Source organism: Telopea speciosissima, chromosome 7 (assembly GCF_018873765.1).
Source record: "Telopea speciosissima isolate NSW1024214 ecotype Mountain lineage chromosome 7, Tspe_v1, whole genome shotgun sequence".
Taxonomy (NCBI): domain Eukaryota; kingdom Viridiplantae; phylum Streptophyta; class Magnoliopsida; order Proteales; family Proteaceae; genus Telopea; species Telopea speciosissima.
The window spans coordinates 2501463-2516647 of NC_057922.1; the positions used below are offsets into that span (position 1 = coordinate 2501463).

General features: G+C 38.7%; 1 protein-coding gene and 2 non-coding genes across 3 annotated transcripts; 1 reads left to right on the plus strand and 2 right to left on the minus strand.

Moving 5' to 3' along the window:
• Nucleotides 1-6532: 6532 nt before the first annotated feature.
• Nucleotides 6533-6606, minus strand: TRNAT-AGU. Its single transcript has one exon. It is a non-coding gene; the product is annotated as a tRNA-Thr (tRNA).
• An 11-nt stretch (nt 6607-6617) lies between these two features.
• TRNAS-GCU lies at nt 6618-6699 on the minus strand. Its single transcript has one exon. It is a non-coding gene; the product is annotated as a tRNA-Ser (tRNA).
• Nucleotides 6700-6862: 163 nt separating this feature from the next.
• LOC122667680 lies at nt 6863-13814 on the plus strand. The gene is made up of 3 exons (XM_043864054.1): nt 6863-7716; nt 8986-9096; nt 13248-13814. Exons 1-3 carry the CDS (start codon nt 7063-7065, stop codon nt 13434-13436), a joined length of 954 nt encoding a protein of 317 aa, XP_043719989.1. The 5' UTR covers nt 6863-7062; the 3' UTR covers nt 13437-13814.
• Nucleotides 13815-15185: the final 1371 nt, after the last annotated feature.

Below are 15185 nucleotides of genomic sequence, written 5' to 3' on the forward strand. Positions count from 1 at the left end.
AAGAAACAGAGGGGGGGGGGAAATTGATTAATAAGGTACAGAGAAATGGATGAGGAAAAAAAGAAAAGAAGAAACAAGAGTTCAGCGAGAATAGAGGACGAATGGCATCGCAGACCTACTGGATTTCGTCTCACGGTCATGGGGAAGGGAAGTTTGAAGATGTTAAACATTTTTGTGCTTTCAAGGCTAACCAGGTTGTAGGGTCTGAGTTGTGAGAGGAGAGATTTTAACCCCATTTTATATAACTTGATCCCATGTAGCATGGTACATTGTTATCCCGTATCCAAACGAATGAGAAAATTAGAAATATAATCAACTAATAATTTCAAGTAAAAAAAAAATGCAAGTAAGGCAAGCGCCCAACTTATAAGGTGAGCCAAGGAGTCCAGAACACCAAGGTGGGCACCTTTTGCGCATCCAATAAAGTGAGGCCCGCCTAGCCGCCCCAAAAAACGTTTGGATGCCTGCCTTGGCGACGCTTTAACAACTATTGTTCCTACATTATTGAGTGGCATGGGGGCCAGGGTTTTAAGTATCGTTGCGTATCGTATCAGTATCGGTGGGTATCGATACGATATGTACTGCTACAATACTTATTTTTTAAAAACAATTTGTATCGACTGATACTGTTCGATACAGTTTGATATGGGTAAGATACACTCGATACACCTCTGTTAAACCTGCAAAACAGAAATCATGAGTGAGATACGAAATCGAGAGCATTGCAAACTTGTTTTTCTCTTCGAACTAAGTTGGGAGAAATCATATAACATAAAAACCCTAATCTTAACCATTTCAACAAATTTTGGGGATTTATATGCTCAAATCATGTATCAAAAGAGATATGGAAAAAAAGAGGTAAAGTTGCAGGTCTCTTTTTTTTTTTTTGGGGGGGGGGGGGGCTCAAATCTCTTATTTCTGGCCTTTTTTTGTTGTTATGCATCATTAGATTAGATAAAAACAACTCAAAGACTTGCATCATGCTGATATATATTTAAGTATTGCATTATAAGGTGTTTAATGCTTCAAAACTGTATTTTGTATGTATCATAAGCACATCAATGCATTCCTCGACTATTTCCATTTGTATCTTTAGCATATCTTGCGTCTCTCCAATGTGATATGATACAGTATGTCACTTAAAATCACGGCTTCAATATGACACCCGATACGGACACTTAAATCCTTGATGGGGACAATATTTTTTGAAGTCTATGAAGGATTATTGCGTATTATAAGCCAAAGGATGCACTCAAGCAGTAGAACAGAGAAAGAGAAAGGAAAGCTATGTTTGATGTTTTATCAGAAACCAGTACTGAAGAGAGTAATGTGGACCAGAAATCAAAGATAAATCCCTTTTTCCATTACAGGTAAAGAAGTAAAGTTGACTTTAGTTTCAGTGAGTAGTATGCTCAAGTTGCAGATCAAAGGATGGTTCTTTCTTCGGTGATAGCCTGATTGGTACAGTTCCAATGTAAGTGAAGGTTAGGCATACTGATTTGCTTTCTTAAGGGCAAATGAAGCATCAAATTGGAACTCTTTTTGTTGGAGTACAAGAACACGAATGAGAAAGATGGAATGCCTACCTAAGCAGAACATGGGTAGACCATTGTCTGACTAATGGATCTTGTTAGCTTGTCCTTTTCTGTGGCTGGGTGGTTGGTTGAAATAACTCCCACTCTATTGATTCTACAGGGCGATTCTCAGGGAGAAGAGGGAGGAGGGAAAAAAAAGAAGGAAGGATGTGGTAGAGAGAGGATGGGGTTTGGTTGTTGGGGCAGAAGTTACTTGTGATGGAGAGGTAGAGATAGTGGAGAAATAAAATAGAAAAAGTAGGACTAGGAGAGGAAAGAAGGGAGTAGTTGGCATGCATTAATTGAAGGATAAAAGGAGCACAACGGTTGTGTCTCCTGACTCAACACACTGAACAACTGATTTAAGCCATGTGGAGGGATGACATGGCCAACCTGAACCATTTGATTCAATTGCTTCAAGAAGCCAAGTTTTGTGGGGAATGACTCAAGCAATCTTGTGGAGGTTCCTGGTGAGAAAGGAATTGGGGAATCATCTAACATAGCTGATCTACTACAAGGATATGTGCAGATATTGGATCACCTTTTCTGGATTTGGCCTTTTCGTGCAAGTTTGTTAGCACTGATTGATCAGCTTCATGGAGATAAGTTGAACAACATCATTTTGGTTGATTGGGATCTGCTGTATTTGGGAGAATTTTTGTTTGTCCTTTCTGCTGATATTAGTTGGGTGCTGTATGGTTAGACACAGCAACAATTTTTGGATATGTAAAGCTTGTATTCATTAGACATTATGAGTTGGAAATAGTTACTTCCTGCTTATCCAGCTTCAGTAGGGAGATGTTCTTATATGTTGATCAGTAAATCTGGCCTCATACACATTCCAAAATTCTCTTTGTACAAGTGTGTTATCCTTGTTTACTATCGTTGTTGTTCCTTGCCAGTTATTATTCCTGGCTTCTTGCCTTTCTCAGTAACTAACTATTGTCGGTATTTTATTTAAAGGGGAAGAAGGAAATGATCCCCCTTTTTATGATTCCGTTATAGGAGCCATGCTGATCAATTGCAAATTAAATATTCAAATGATTTGGCTAGAGCTTATAATGCCGCCTGCCAATTTGACGCAACCTCGGACATGTGCCTCTGCGACTGGCATGATTAGTGAAAATGATTTAATGGACAATAAGGCTTCATATGAGAGTTGAATAGCAAAAAGGGATTTCTATAGCCTATTTTAAGTTGTTGGGATAAGTCTTATTTGAATTAAATTTTGTTGCCTCTTCTTTGTGACCTTGATGTGGGTGTTCATGCCAAGAATTGCCATGAGCTAATGCTGAAGTTTTCTACCGTCTACAGCTGGTTTCATCATTTGGAATTTTGTGGTTGTTACCTGTTGGACCTAAAAGTGATGCATTCAAAACAATTGGGCCTAGGAAGACTGTATTTTGGGTTGGATTGGTTCTATGGGCCGATTAGTTTTGGGTTGTGTATTTTTATGGGGCCTTCATTATTAACCTATAAAGTGAGGGTGAAGTTAGTACACAAGATTAGTAGTTAACGTTTATTGTTTTGATTGATATTCTAGATCTGATCTCCTTGCTTCCTACTTCTTTTGATATACTCTTATCAGGTGTGATCTTTCCTCATTCTTTTTCTCTGCTCTTCTTAGTCGCTCATTCTGATACCTACTTCTGGCTCCTTTTCTTCTAGTTCTCCTGTCCTCTAGATATCGATATACAGTTCTGGTATATATATCTGCTCAAACTGAATTACTTCTTGCAAATCTGAGTTTCTGTGCTCTATTAAGTAATTCTAGATTTGATCCTTGATCTCTGGTTTATTTTCTCGAGTTGTTGAATATAGCTTGAAAATAGCGATACTGGTTGTAGTTCTTGTTTCTAGGTTCTTTCTAGAACATTGAACTGCATTAAAAAGCCTCTGGATCCCCTACCTTTTGGTTCTTGTATTGGGTTACAAGATGAAGACTTAATATCTTTAAGGATTGTAACTTGATGTTTTGCCCATGGGACGTGTGATAGCCTCCATGGTTAAAGAGTCTTGAGGAGTCGTGACATTATGGTTGACTATCAGTGTTGTTTGGACTCCTCTTGAGTTCCTTGAGTAATATAGAGTATGGTTGGCTGTTTTGTTTTTAGGGTCTTCAGTAGAGTGTCAGATACTAAGGTCATGGTTGACTGTTTAGTTATTAAGATTGCGGCAGCGATGTTTTGCCCCATGGGGCTTGGAATCCTTTTAATGGCCAAGTGCCTTGATTAGTCAGATTGCGGTCAATTGTTTAGTTCCTGCAGCTGTGAGTTTCACTTGTATTGTCAATGCACGCCTGCACGGTGTTGCCAATGTTGATCGAGTAGAAGAATGAAGAGATCAATTCAGGAGGGCCTAAAATCTTTTCTGAATTGGGTGTGACCCAGTTGAGTGATCTTCTTGTATGGGGTGATATTAGTTACTTGTGTAGGATGCGGACTGATAAGTTCCTATAAATGCAGACACAATTTAGCTGCGTGAGGTTAACTGCTTTGGTTTTAGTTTAGTCGCCTACAAGAAATGTAACATGGTTTGCTTGTAAGCAGTAAGGACCTTGTGGACTTCCTACCAAACCAGCCAACATCACACACTCCTTGGATTTATGCGAGTCAATTATGCAGATCACTGTCATTTGTGGCTCTTGAATTACTTGGGTGGAAATTCAAGTTGATTGCTAACATAGATGGTGATTTAGTCACTACTATCTTTTTCTTTCTTTATTTATTTACTACTTAATCCCTTATTATTTGTTATCATGATAATTATTTGTAACTTATATTTAAATGCTCAGTGTTGTTTACGCTATATTATTCTTATGGTTATTGTCATGTTTCTTGGTTTAACATATTTCTGGATATATGGCTTGTTCTTCTGTGAAAGTATTTAATTTACCTAAATGGGTAACTGTTTTTTCATGATCTTTGGAGTGAAGTTCTTGTATTACAACATGGATTCTCAATGTTGAGGAGAACTGACAATTGGGCTGCTCCATCCAGCATCTATTACACAAGTTCTCCTCAGTTTTTATTCTCGTTCAGAATTTCAGATCAATTGCAATCAGATTCTGTTTCTTGCTGAGTTACATCTAATACCAATTGGACTTGCAGTAGGGGGAATGAATTTTCTCTGGGTTCAGCTTAAGAATGCATGTACCCTGCTATAAAATGATGGAACCCTCTTAGGCCACAGGACCATTGGTTGGGTCGCAGCTCTATATTTTCCTGTTGGCAGTAAGTAGGACCACCTAGTCATTGAGTTTCCATTGGGAGCAATGTACCTTGTAGAGCTTAATGCTCTTCAAGATTCTAATTTTAGATCCAAAATCAATCATATATGGTCACATATATTGGCATGCGTTCTCTTGGTAGCTCAAGTATTGGCGTGCATTCTTGGTAGTCTTGGATGTTTCAAAAGCTTTTTTAGCCACTTGAGATGATATTTGATATGTAAGTAGGGAATATTGAAGTCTATTTGTTCACAAAATTTTTGTCCTATCATTGTGGATCATTGCACTGTATCATACTGTGGCATACAGCTCTATAGACCATGGTTCTTAAAACGGTATTTGTATCGGGTGTTTTGGTTGATACATTAATCACACCTGATATCGACACCGGATTGACATGGTATTGGTGAAACACTCGAAAAGAGACATTTTGAAATCATATTGGCACGATATGTCTGTTCCATATCGGTATCGACCGAGACCAATATGGGTATTGATACTGTGTTTTATAACCATGCTATAGACTTGTACCTGAATGGCCGAGCATTATAACCATAGATATGAGGAAATTTAGTTCTCTCCCTCGCGATATCATTTTCAGGTTTCTGACTGATCCTTTCTATTTTCTAACTGATTTGTTGTGTTTGAAAATAAAAATAAATCTTTTTTTCATGGAACCCTATTCTTGTTATTTCGATTATACAATATAAGTTCCACTTTATTCTCTTCCATAAATAACGTGGGACTAAAATTTTTTCACTTCTTTACTTAACTAGAAATAATATCCGAGAGATCATGGGGTTCATATCTTATGGAAGATAAAACAATCAAATTCTTTTGAAAGATACATAAAAATATTTTGAAAATTTATTTGCTTTAAATATAACATTTAGTCGGTAAAATAAAATCAACAAAGCTTAACTTTTCTAACAAAATTCTCAAATTTTTATTGAATCAAAACTCCAAAAAATTAAAATTTTTTTTTCTAGTTCAAAATCCCAGGATTTTGATCGAACCCAAACAAAGATTGGTCACATATCCAAAGTCCAGACCCATATACTAAACCTTGCAGCGACATTGGTCTTGGACTCATATGATTGGGACTACTGGTTGTAGTGGTGCCTGGGGTATGTTGGTCTTGAATTTGAGACGATTCCTACCGCCTATAGCAAGTAAGGTTTTTTCTTTAGTAAGTGTTGGTCTTTCGTGGGCCTCTCCTGGTCCCTTGTGGGTCTATTGTCCTGAGTCCTGATTTGACTCCTTCGTAGGTCTTCCTAGTGGGCCCCATTGTGGTCTTAATGAGTTAAATTCTAATAGTTTAAAAAAAAAAAAACCTTGAATCTCGTAAAACTCAATGGTTTTTTGGGGGGTGGAACAAATAAGGATGTCAAATTAGAACCGGAATCAAAAATTGAATTCAAAATCGAATCGAATAAAATTTGGTTAGAATTGAGTATTGGATCTTAAAACCAATTCGATTGTATTATGGTATGTATATTATAGTATATGGACTGAGTAGAGGCATCGGAACCGAACCGTTTAAGATCTTAATAGAACCGAATAAATATGGATACTGAACCAAAACTGAGCAAGTTTGATTTGAGCATTGTATTTCAAAATCGATTCAGTTCTTCTGTATCACAACACTACTCTCTAGATTCGAACCAATTGACAACATGAGGAGCAAAATGTAGAATTTTTTTGGGAACAATAAAAGATTTCTGTTAAATGCTTTCATTGAGATTTGAACTCAAGACCTCCCGCTTACTAAACGGGTGCTCTAACCAACTGAGCTATGAAAGCAGAAGGAGACACGTCGCCTGAGAGATTCGAACTCTCGCGGGGAAACCCCATGTACTTAGCAGGCACACGCCTTAACCACTCGGCCAAAGCGACGCTTATGAACACAGTACAGATGAGATAAGATTAAATTTCCAGCCGAAAAGTTTTCCTGATTTATACCCACCCGAGGCCCGACCCGCCCTGATCCAGATTATCCATTTTGTTAACAAAAACTAACGTGCGCGGTTGGATTACCAACACCACCTGTTTGGAATGTCGTCAAAATTTTGTCACCAGCGCCACTCAGACTCATCCCGTCGCCACTACTGAGGCTGAGGAGTAAGCAGCCGATCACTCAGATCTTCAAACGACAACTTCATAGCTTTTTTTGTTTTTGTTTTTGGTGTTTCAATGAAACCCTAACAGAGTGAAGCAAAACGAGAAACCGTTAAGAAAGGATTGAGAAAATCATAGACAATGTCAGTTGCAGCTCCAAACCTGTTCACTAATTCACGCTCTCATCTCCTATTCTATACGACGAATTTCCATGGCCGTTCTCTGAAGACCTCTGCTTTCGCTATCCCGACAATTTCCTCCAGGCCTATCGAAAACCCATTGCATTTCGAAATCCTTGGGGACAGAGCTTTGCAGAAGAAATTCGAACCCTTTGTGACTGATCGATGGCGTCTCAGAGCTTTTGAATCCGGCGAGCCCCTTCCCAGAGAGGGCTTCGATAACCTTAATTTGGACTCCTTCCTCTGTATTGCTGAAGTGTTGTGTCTGGTTCCTTCGGCTGCTCTTTCAATTGGAGTTGCTGTGAATTGGGCGTTTTCTAGCTCGCAGAAGTCGATTCAGTTGTCATTGGTTAATCGGGTTATAGTTTGGCAGCTTGTTCTATTGGTGGGTGCCGTTGCCATCGGAGCTCTGATTCGGAGTAGACAATGGAAGAGGATTTGTAGGGATTCATTTAAGTCGGGTTCTGCGAGTTTCAATCTCATTGAGAGAATTGAGAAGCTGGAGGAAGATATTCGGAGCTCGGCAACAATTATACGGGTGCTGTCGAGGCAGCTTGAGAAGTTGGGCATCCGGTTTAGGGTTACTAGGAAGACATTGAAAGAGCCCATTACTGAGGTAAATTTATTTCTCTTACACTTCTGTTTATCCTGTCCATTTTCTTTTGATCATTGTTCTGGATTGAGGGGACGGGTTGATAGATATAAATCTCCAGAAATGTACATGCAAACGAAAACTTTGTGTCTTAACTGTGACAAGATGCTTGCTGGCTTATCTGCTCATTTGTGAAATTTTGTACAGTATATATATGGTTTCAATACCTTGGAGTCCTTATTTGACTCATCATCGTCTTCTTGTACACATTAAAAAATTTCTTATTCAAATTCATTCAGAGTGTATTTTGGAGAAACATTAACAAAAGTAGATTGTGCCCCTCCTATATCTTCGACCCCCCCCCCCCTCTACCTACTACTATGTTTGTCTGATATGGCACCAGGTTTTACTTCATATGAGCTTCATAATTTTTTCATTTTGGAGGGGGGATGGGAGGGAGGGACATGGGTTGTATTAATATTATTTTAACTTAGGGAGCGGGGTTCTTGGTCTGGCAGGTCATAAAGAGTATGTCTTAGGACTGGCACAATATTTGCCACCTACTGCTTTGGTTGTGCCTGAAATTTTGTGGACTGATAGGCCATAAAGTCCCCTCTCACGTGTCCAGTTTTCACCAAATAGAGTTGGGCAAGTGGCAAAATAACACTTTGAAAATCCAGTGAAAAATAAAACTTTCAAAAAAAAAAAAAAAAGGGACAGCTGAAAAATACGGGGTGAATATGTCAATAAATGGGAGGGTATATAATAAAATTTAAGAAGGAAATTTTACACACAGTCAATCTAGACCATTTCCTAGATATCTATCAGCCGGAATTGCCACATCATCCTTCCACGTGGCCTAATTAGGTACACTAACCAAAGATTCCATCTGGACTTGAAGGTCTAGAAAGCCTTTTGCCTTCAAACTTAACTGCATTTTTCCAATTTTGAATATTATAAAATACCCTTCAGTATGTTTGTATTGTTTGGTTGGCTTTTCTTGTTTAATTATTTTACCAATCCATTTTTTGTGTAGACCGACAGTTGCAATGAATGGAGGGGTGCAAGCTATGTGGCCATCCAATTAATGCTAAATCATTTAGCAAATCAATTCATGTTTTTTTAACCCACGCGGGGGTGGGGAGTATTCCGCCTTTACCATCGTTACTAATAGCTAGTCTGCAGCTTATTAATTTTGTTGCTTTGATGAATATGATCCAGCTTATTATTCAAATGGCCATTTTTTTTAAAAACTTTTATTGCTATTCCTAACTATTATTGTCCTGTTTGCAGATGGCGGCTTTAGCTCAGAAGAATTCTGAGGCAACTCGAGCTTTGGCTGCGCAAGAAGATATTCTTGAAAAGGAGTTGGGTGAAATTCAAAAGGTCTTGTTGTTAATGCAGGTGCGTCTCACATCATGAAGTGTGTGTGTGTGCATGAATTTGTTTTCTGTGAAAGAGATAATTTTGGTCTTAGGGAAGCAGGTTGATAAATTTTCAACTTATAGAAATATTTTATCAGCCTTGGAGCTCATTCAATTGCTTGTTTTTTTGTTTATTAAAACCTAGTTTAGATTGTTTCAGTGGGCTAGAAAATCAGAGATAGCTCGTTATATACTTGGCAAGCATGTAGATGTCAAAACAGCTTTCCCCCCTCCCCGGTGGTCTAGTTGTATATCTGCTGGATAATATTTATTTTTTTTCCTGTTTCAGTTTTGCACCTTTATTGTCCAACTAGTGGATGGAATTGGCAGAGGTAGGAGGACATTTAGTGTCAATTTTACCTAATGGCTGACCAACAGCCTCAAGTTTACTTGCTTGTAGATAATGTGCTGTGTATTTTGCGTTCACAAGTGTGAAATGCTGAACACCTTTAATGAGGAATTGATTATCAAAGTCAAAGTACGTTCATCTGATGGGTTGTCTTAGTCTATGAGAGACTGACCATAATAGTACTTTTTTTACATGTGTTCTGGGGGCATTTTGTAGTGAAAGAAACATATTCTAGTTTCCAGGTTCTAGTCAGCTGGAGATTTTACTTTGCCTATTGAATATTTAAACAAGGCAAGGCAGGATTTTATTTCACCCTTGGTATGAAACTTCCCTTTTGCATTTGTTGATTAGGATATATTGAGTTGAAACTGATCTTATGACACCTTATAACTAACCATTGCATGCTGTACACGCCTTCTGTGATCTAGAGATTGCAATTGATGAAACCTGTAAACATCACAATTATCCAAGAAAAGTGATTTTAGTGCACTTGAAGAAATATAGGGGCTTAGCTGATGCAAACACAAAAACTCTAGGGTCTAAGTGCTGCAGCTCAAGCCAGGAGGTTGCATGTCTGGTTCCAGTTCATCTAGAAGAAATTATAAAAGGGCATACCCAGTGCACAAGGCTACCACCATTGTGGGCTCTGGGGATGGTCATAATGTATGCAGCCTTACCCCTGCTTCGCGGAGAGGCTGTTTCCTGACTTGAACCCGCAACCACTAGATCGCAATGGAGGAACCTTATCGTTGCGCCGAAGTCCGCCCTCTATGTAGAAGAAAATATAAAAAATAAAAAATCATTATGTTGTGATGCAGATATGTGGGCAAAAACCGCAAAACTGATCATCATCATATTTTCTACTGCAAAATTGACATCGTTTGCAGCAATGTAGCATCAAGAAATGTCAGCCTCGGGTAGACACTTAAAATTTTTTATGATATTCAATGTCCAGTGCACATTCTGAGAGATATAACTACCTCTTGTAGAAACTTCTGATATTTTGATAGAAACAATAATTATTCCATTTCTTAGAGTTCCTTTATTCTGTTAATGTCAGTCATTGTGCTGAGTTACTTCATTGCAACCTTTGTTATTTCTAGATAGCAAGATTGAGTAACCATGAACTAGGAGTGGCCTCGAAAGCATATTGAGGGCAATAATCATACCTGTTTTTTTTTTTGGGTTGGGGGGGGGGGGGGATGTCCTTGGTCTTTGGGTTCCACGTACTCAAGCATCTTGATCCCATTAATCCTTGTTCCCACTGTTTTGGTTTAGTTTCACGAATCCTGTTCTGCCATTCAACTCTATAATTAGGGCCATTGTTTTATCTTCGGCTGCGTAGGGTTTTCATCTTTTCTAGGAATACTTTTCGGATTTCCCCATATAGAACAGTCACAATTCTAATGTTCTTAGACTGGATTTAAAGTTATTCCTCTAACCACCATATGATATTTTGGTTGCCGCATTCTAGTACAGCTGTTCCTTTGAAACTGCAAAGGGTATAGGGACGAACAAAATAATTGGAATGTGGAAGACAACAATTGCAGCCCATTTTTGGGGTATTTGGAAGGAGAGGAATGCCAGGTTTTTCAGACACACTTGTTCAGACGAGATGATTGTGCAGCATTTCAGTTTGGTAGTTGCTCACTGGGTTGATGCATATCCTGTGTTTGCAGCTTAGCTACTTATTGGTTCCAGGTCATAGACTTCTCTCCTCAGCATCATAGTATCACAGTTGAGTGGATCCCTCCTCCAGCCAAATTTCTGAAGCTTAATTTTGGTGATTCTTCCTAGGGGAATCTGGGGCTTTCTGAGTTGGGAGAATTCTTGTAGCTTTCTTTTAAGTCCCATTGCTTAAGACAATTTGATTGGGGCTGAGTTGTTGACATTATGTTCAGGTTTGAACATTTCTCTCTCATGGTGCTTTTGACTTTATAGTGGAAACTATTGTCATCGATTTGATGAGGAGGGTGGATAGATTAGCCCTCGCGGCTATAATATCTTATCAGAGACATCAGCCTCCGTGATTCCCAAGCATATATCTCATTTCAGTGAATGCTTAGGTCTGCACAAGAAAATACCCCATGGCCAAAGTTGATTTATTCGAACTTCACTCAGTTTCAAATGGAAGTTCCTGATGTTAGTTGGTGCATATGCTCGTCTGTTGTATTCTTGCAGAGCTGGGGCTGGTTTTTGCTTTTCATGCCCAAACAGAGTTCCTTCATGAGTGGCTTTCAGGTGGGGAAGTAGTACCTAAGCACTGCCATTTCTCCACGTCCTTCAGAAGGAAAATGAACATCAAATCATATCAAACCCCGCCTCGCATTCCCACAAAAACAGGGAAGAAGAATGAGCAAAAATTAGAAGAATGAAGTGATCACCTTCGCACCAAAAAAAAAAAAAAAAGAAAGTGATCACCTTTAATAATATTTTAAAATTAATGAATTGATATGCATCTGACAGCATCATTGCAACCTAGTGGTTGCGGGTTCGAGTCGGGAAACAGCCTCTCCATGAAGTGGGGGTAAGGCCTGCATACATTATGACCCTCCCCAGACCCTGCAGTGGGAGGAGCCTCGTGCATTATTCCAAGGGCTGGGCAGTCGACCGCCTTATTTTAACTTAACAAGGCGGGTGCCTTGGGATGCCCAAGTCTCTGGGCGTTCGCCTGCCTTATTCTAACTCACCAAGGCGGGTGCCTTGGGACGTCTAAGTCCCTGGGCAGTACATTTTTGTTACTGACATTTTCTTTTCCTCTAAATAACTCTGTTTCTAACATCTTTTATTGGCTTGTGTATAAGTTTGTGTATAGGTGAGAAGAATGGGATCATTTAGTATAAATAAAAATATAGGGCAAGAAATCACTGCCTAGTCGAGTAGCCCCTGCACCAGAGCGGCGGCCAATGAGAGCATGCGCAGGGGCATCAACAAGTATGGGATTTTTTATTTCAGGAGGAGCTGGGCAGTAATTTCGTGCACTCCCGTGTCTGGGTGCAGGAACCACGCGACCAGGCAGCATTCTTTTTCCCATAAATAAATAAGAAAGGAATCGAACTTCACTTGTTCACTTCTCTTGTTCTCTTCCTGTTTACTTAGTGTTTTTAACTCTTCTAAATTGTTGTTTCTAACATAATGTTGTTGCTGTAATCTTGTAATGATGTTGCTAGATGTAATGGCAAATTAGTGCATGGATTCTATTGTTGTTGGCGTAATTCTATAAGTATAATTATATTATTGCTATACTAGATATAATGGATGCATTAAAAAAAACCCTAGGACACCTAAGGTGTCTAGGTCAGCGTTTTGTTACCTAAGCGCTTAGGCAGCCCTTTAACGCCTTAGGTTGCCTAAGCACCTTAACCACTATGATTTGATCTAATTCATGCTGATAAGAGATTTCTCTATTTGCAGTTTGTGTGAATTATATGGTTCTGGTTTTCTTTTGTTGTTTTCTTTTTCTTTTTTTTTTATAAAAAAGAGGATATTGCTTTCGAGACGCAAAGAAAAAATGCACGTCAGCATGAAATGAAACCAATCTTACAAAGAGATTCTTAATATACTAGACATATGTACGAGGAATTGGTCTAAAATTGTCATAGAGCAAACGCATCGTCTTTTCTTTATTTCTGGTTCAATATAAATTTCAGTGACTAGTAGATCTGAAAAGAGTGGCTTTTATGTGTAATTTCTACCTGTATAATTTGGAATTTCAGGTGCTAGCATGTAGTTTGCTTGGTTTTTTACTTCTGTATCTTCACTATTGAATGCTGCTTTTATAGGAACAACAGAAAAAACAGCTTGAGCTAATTCTTGCAATTGGGAAAGCTGGGAAGCTGAAGGAAAGCAAGCGAGAGACTGTTGCCGAGGAAGAGCCAATGGAGCCGTTTCGCCCAGTTTTGGAAGGGGTAAAACAGGTGGAAATTCAAACTGGGGTTAGACACATGGGAACCAATAATGACAAACCCTAGGACTTTTGGAACAAGAGATTCTGAATGAAGGATGGGCTTACCATGCATGACCGAGAAAATGTAAATTGTTCGACATTGTCTGGTTTATATTGACAGTGGTCTGTAGTGGCAAGCAGTGTATTTGCGTTGGTGGGAGGCTATTCCCTCCCAATTAAAGAGAAGTTGAAGGTTGATTGATGGGCTGGCCATTGCAAAGGAGATGATGGAAAAGAAGGTTGTTGTCATTCCACATTTAAGTCAATAACTGCAGGGCTTCGGACACCAAAGCTTCATGTAATTTAAGTCATTGTAACTTATTCCTCTATTTCCCACCTTAATGGGTTCTACTCAAGGCATTGCTGATAAATTTGATATGATATCAAGCACTCAAGTTCTATGTTCCTGTCTGGTAGAAGCATGGTTTGAGACTTTGAGCTTCCATGTGTTCTCTTAGACATGGTTTATGGATTGCCCTTCAGTACAGTAAATTACAATGAGAATCTTCCAATGCCTTGGACTTTAGAATTACTCTCACCTGGCAACCAACCCAGAAAGTGGTTTCGAGACTCCGAGTGGTAAGTTACAGAGGCCCAAAATGATTCCAATCCAAACCGTATACGTTAGCTGAATGTTGGTACTAGATTACTAGCACATCACCCCCAAGGAAAGGAAAACTAAAGAAGGTAAAAACTTCACGGTTCTGTATGCTTGTAAGGGAAATATAGATATGGGAACATGTCCTCTGTTTGGGAGCGTGTCCTTATGCCCAGACACATGGGCATGCAAAATGACCACAATGCCTTTCCTTGTTGATTAGGGATGTAAACGGATCGGATGTGATCGAAGCCGGATATTCCCTGACTGAATACGGATACGTCTAAACGAAAACGGATTCGGATTTGGATTTTCGACCATCCGTTTACATGTTTGTCTTGTGTAACTCGGACCTTCCTCCCCCTAGCGGATACAATTCACTCTTAATCCATATCTCTTAGATCATGATTCTCTTTTCATCATATTCTATAATCTGTTGAATCTTCAAAAACTCTCAAAATCATTATTTACTTAATTTTTTATGGGGAAAATTTTCATACACGGCTTACACAGCCGTGTATATGAGAGGGTCTCTCACAAAGAATTGGAAAAGTCATAAATCCCCATCCATTAATTAATGTCTTGAAACTCCCACCCTCTCACATACACGGTTTACACGACTGTTTATGAAAACTTTTTCCATTTTTTATTATTAAGTATTTCAATTTTTTTTTCCAGACGGATTTTAATTGGAGTTTTCAGATTATTTCTCGGATATCTCTAAACGAATACAAATGTCCCTAAATGGATATAGATGCGGATTCGGATTTCGGTTATCCATTTACATCCCTATCGTTGATGATTGCACATGCACTCTCATTGGCCAGAGCATTGGCATGGAGGCCACACTTCCGTACAGAGTTCCTTGTTGCTATAGATATTTCATTAAAAAATAAATTTTATTTTACAATCGGATAGTAAATTAATTGGATATTATCCGGATCCGAAATGAAAATATCCGAATTCGAATCCGGTTATCTTTCAAACAGATTCCGATATTTTTTACAAACCAAAATTTCGGATTCAAAAACCCCTAAACAGATTAGGCCTGATTTGGTATGATTTCTATTTCAATTTTGGATTGATTTCTTGAAATAGTTAATAAATAGATTTTTGGTCAAAAAATTGAAATTGTTTTGATTGTATCAATAAGAAATATTTCAAGAATAAAAAAAA

What these genes read in the sequence shown, in the direction of transcription:
- LOC122667680 (XM_043864054.1), top strand. Translation starts at nt 7,063, where the DNA reads ATGTCAGTTGCAGCTCCAAACCTGTTCACTAATTCACGCTCTCATCTC. An exon ending in TGAAAGAGCCCATTACTGAG is followed by an intron (nt 7,717 to 8,985) that starts GTAAATTTATTT and finishes TCCTGTTTGCAG; the next exon opens with ATGGCGGCTTTAGCTCAGAA. An exon ending in AGGTCTTGTTGTTAATGCAG is followed by an intron (nt 9,097 to 13,247) that starts GTGCGTCTCACA and finishes CTGCTTTTATAG; the next exon opens with GAACAACAGAAAAAACAGCT.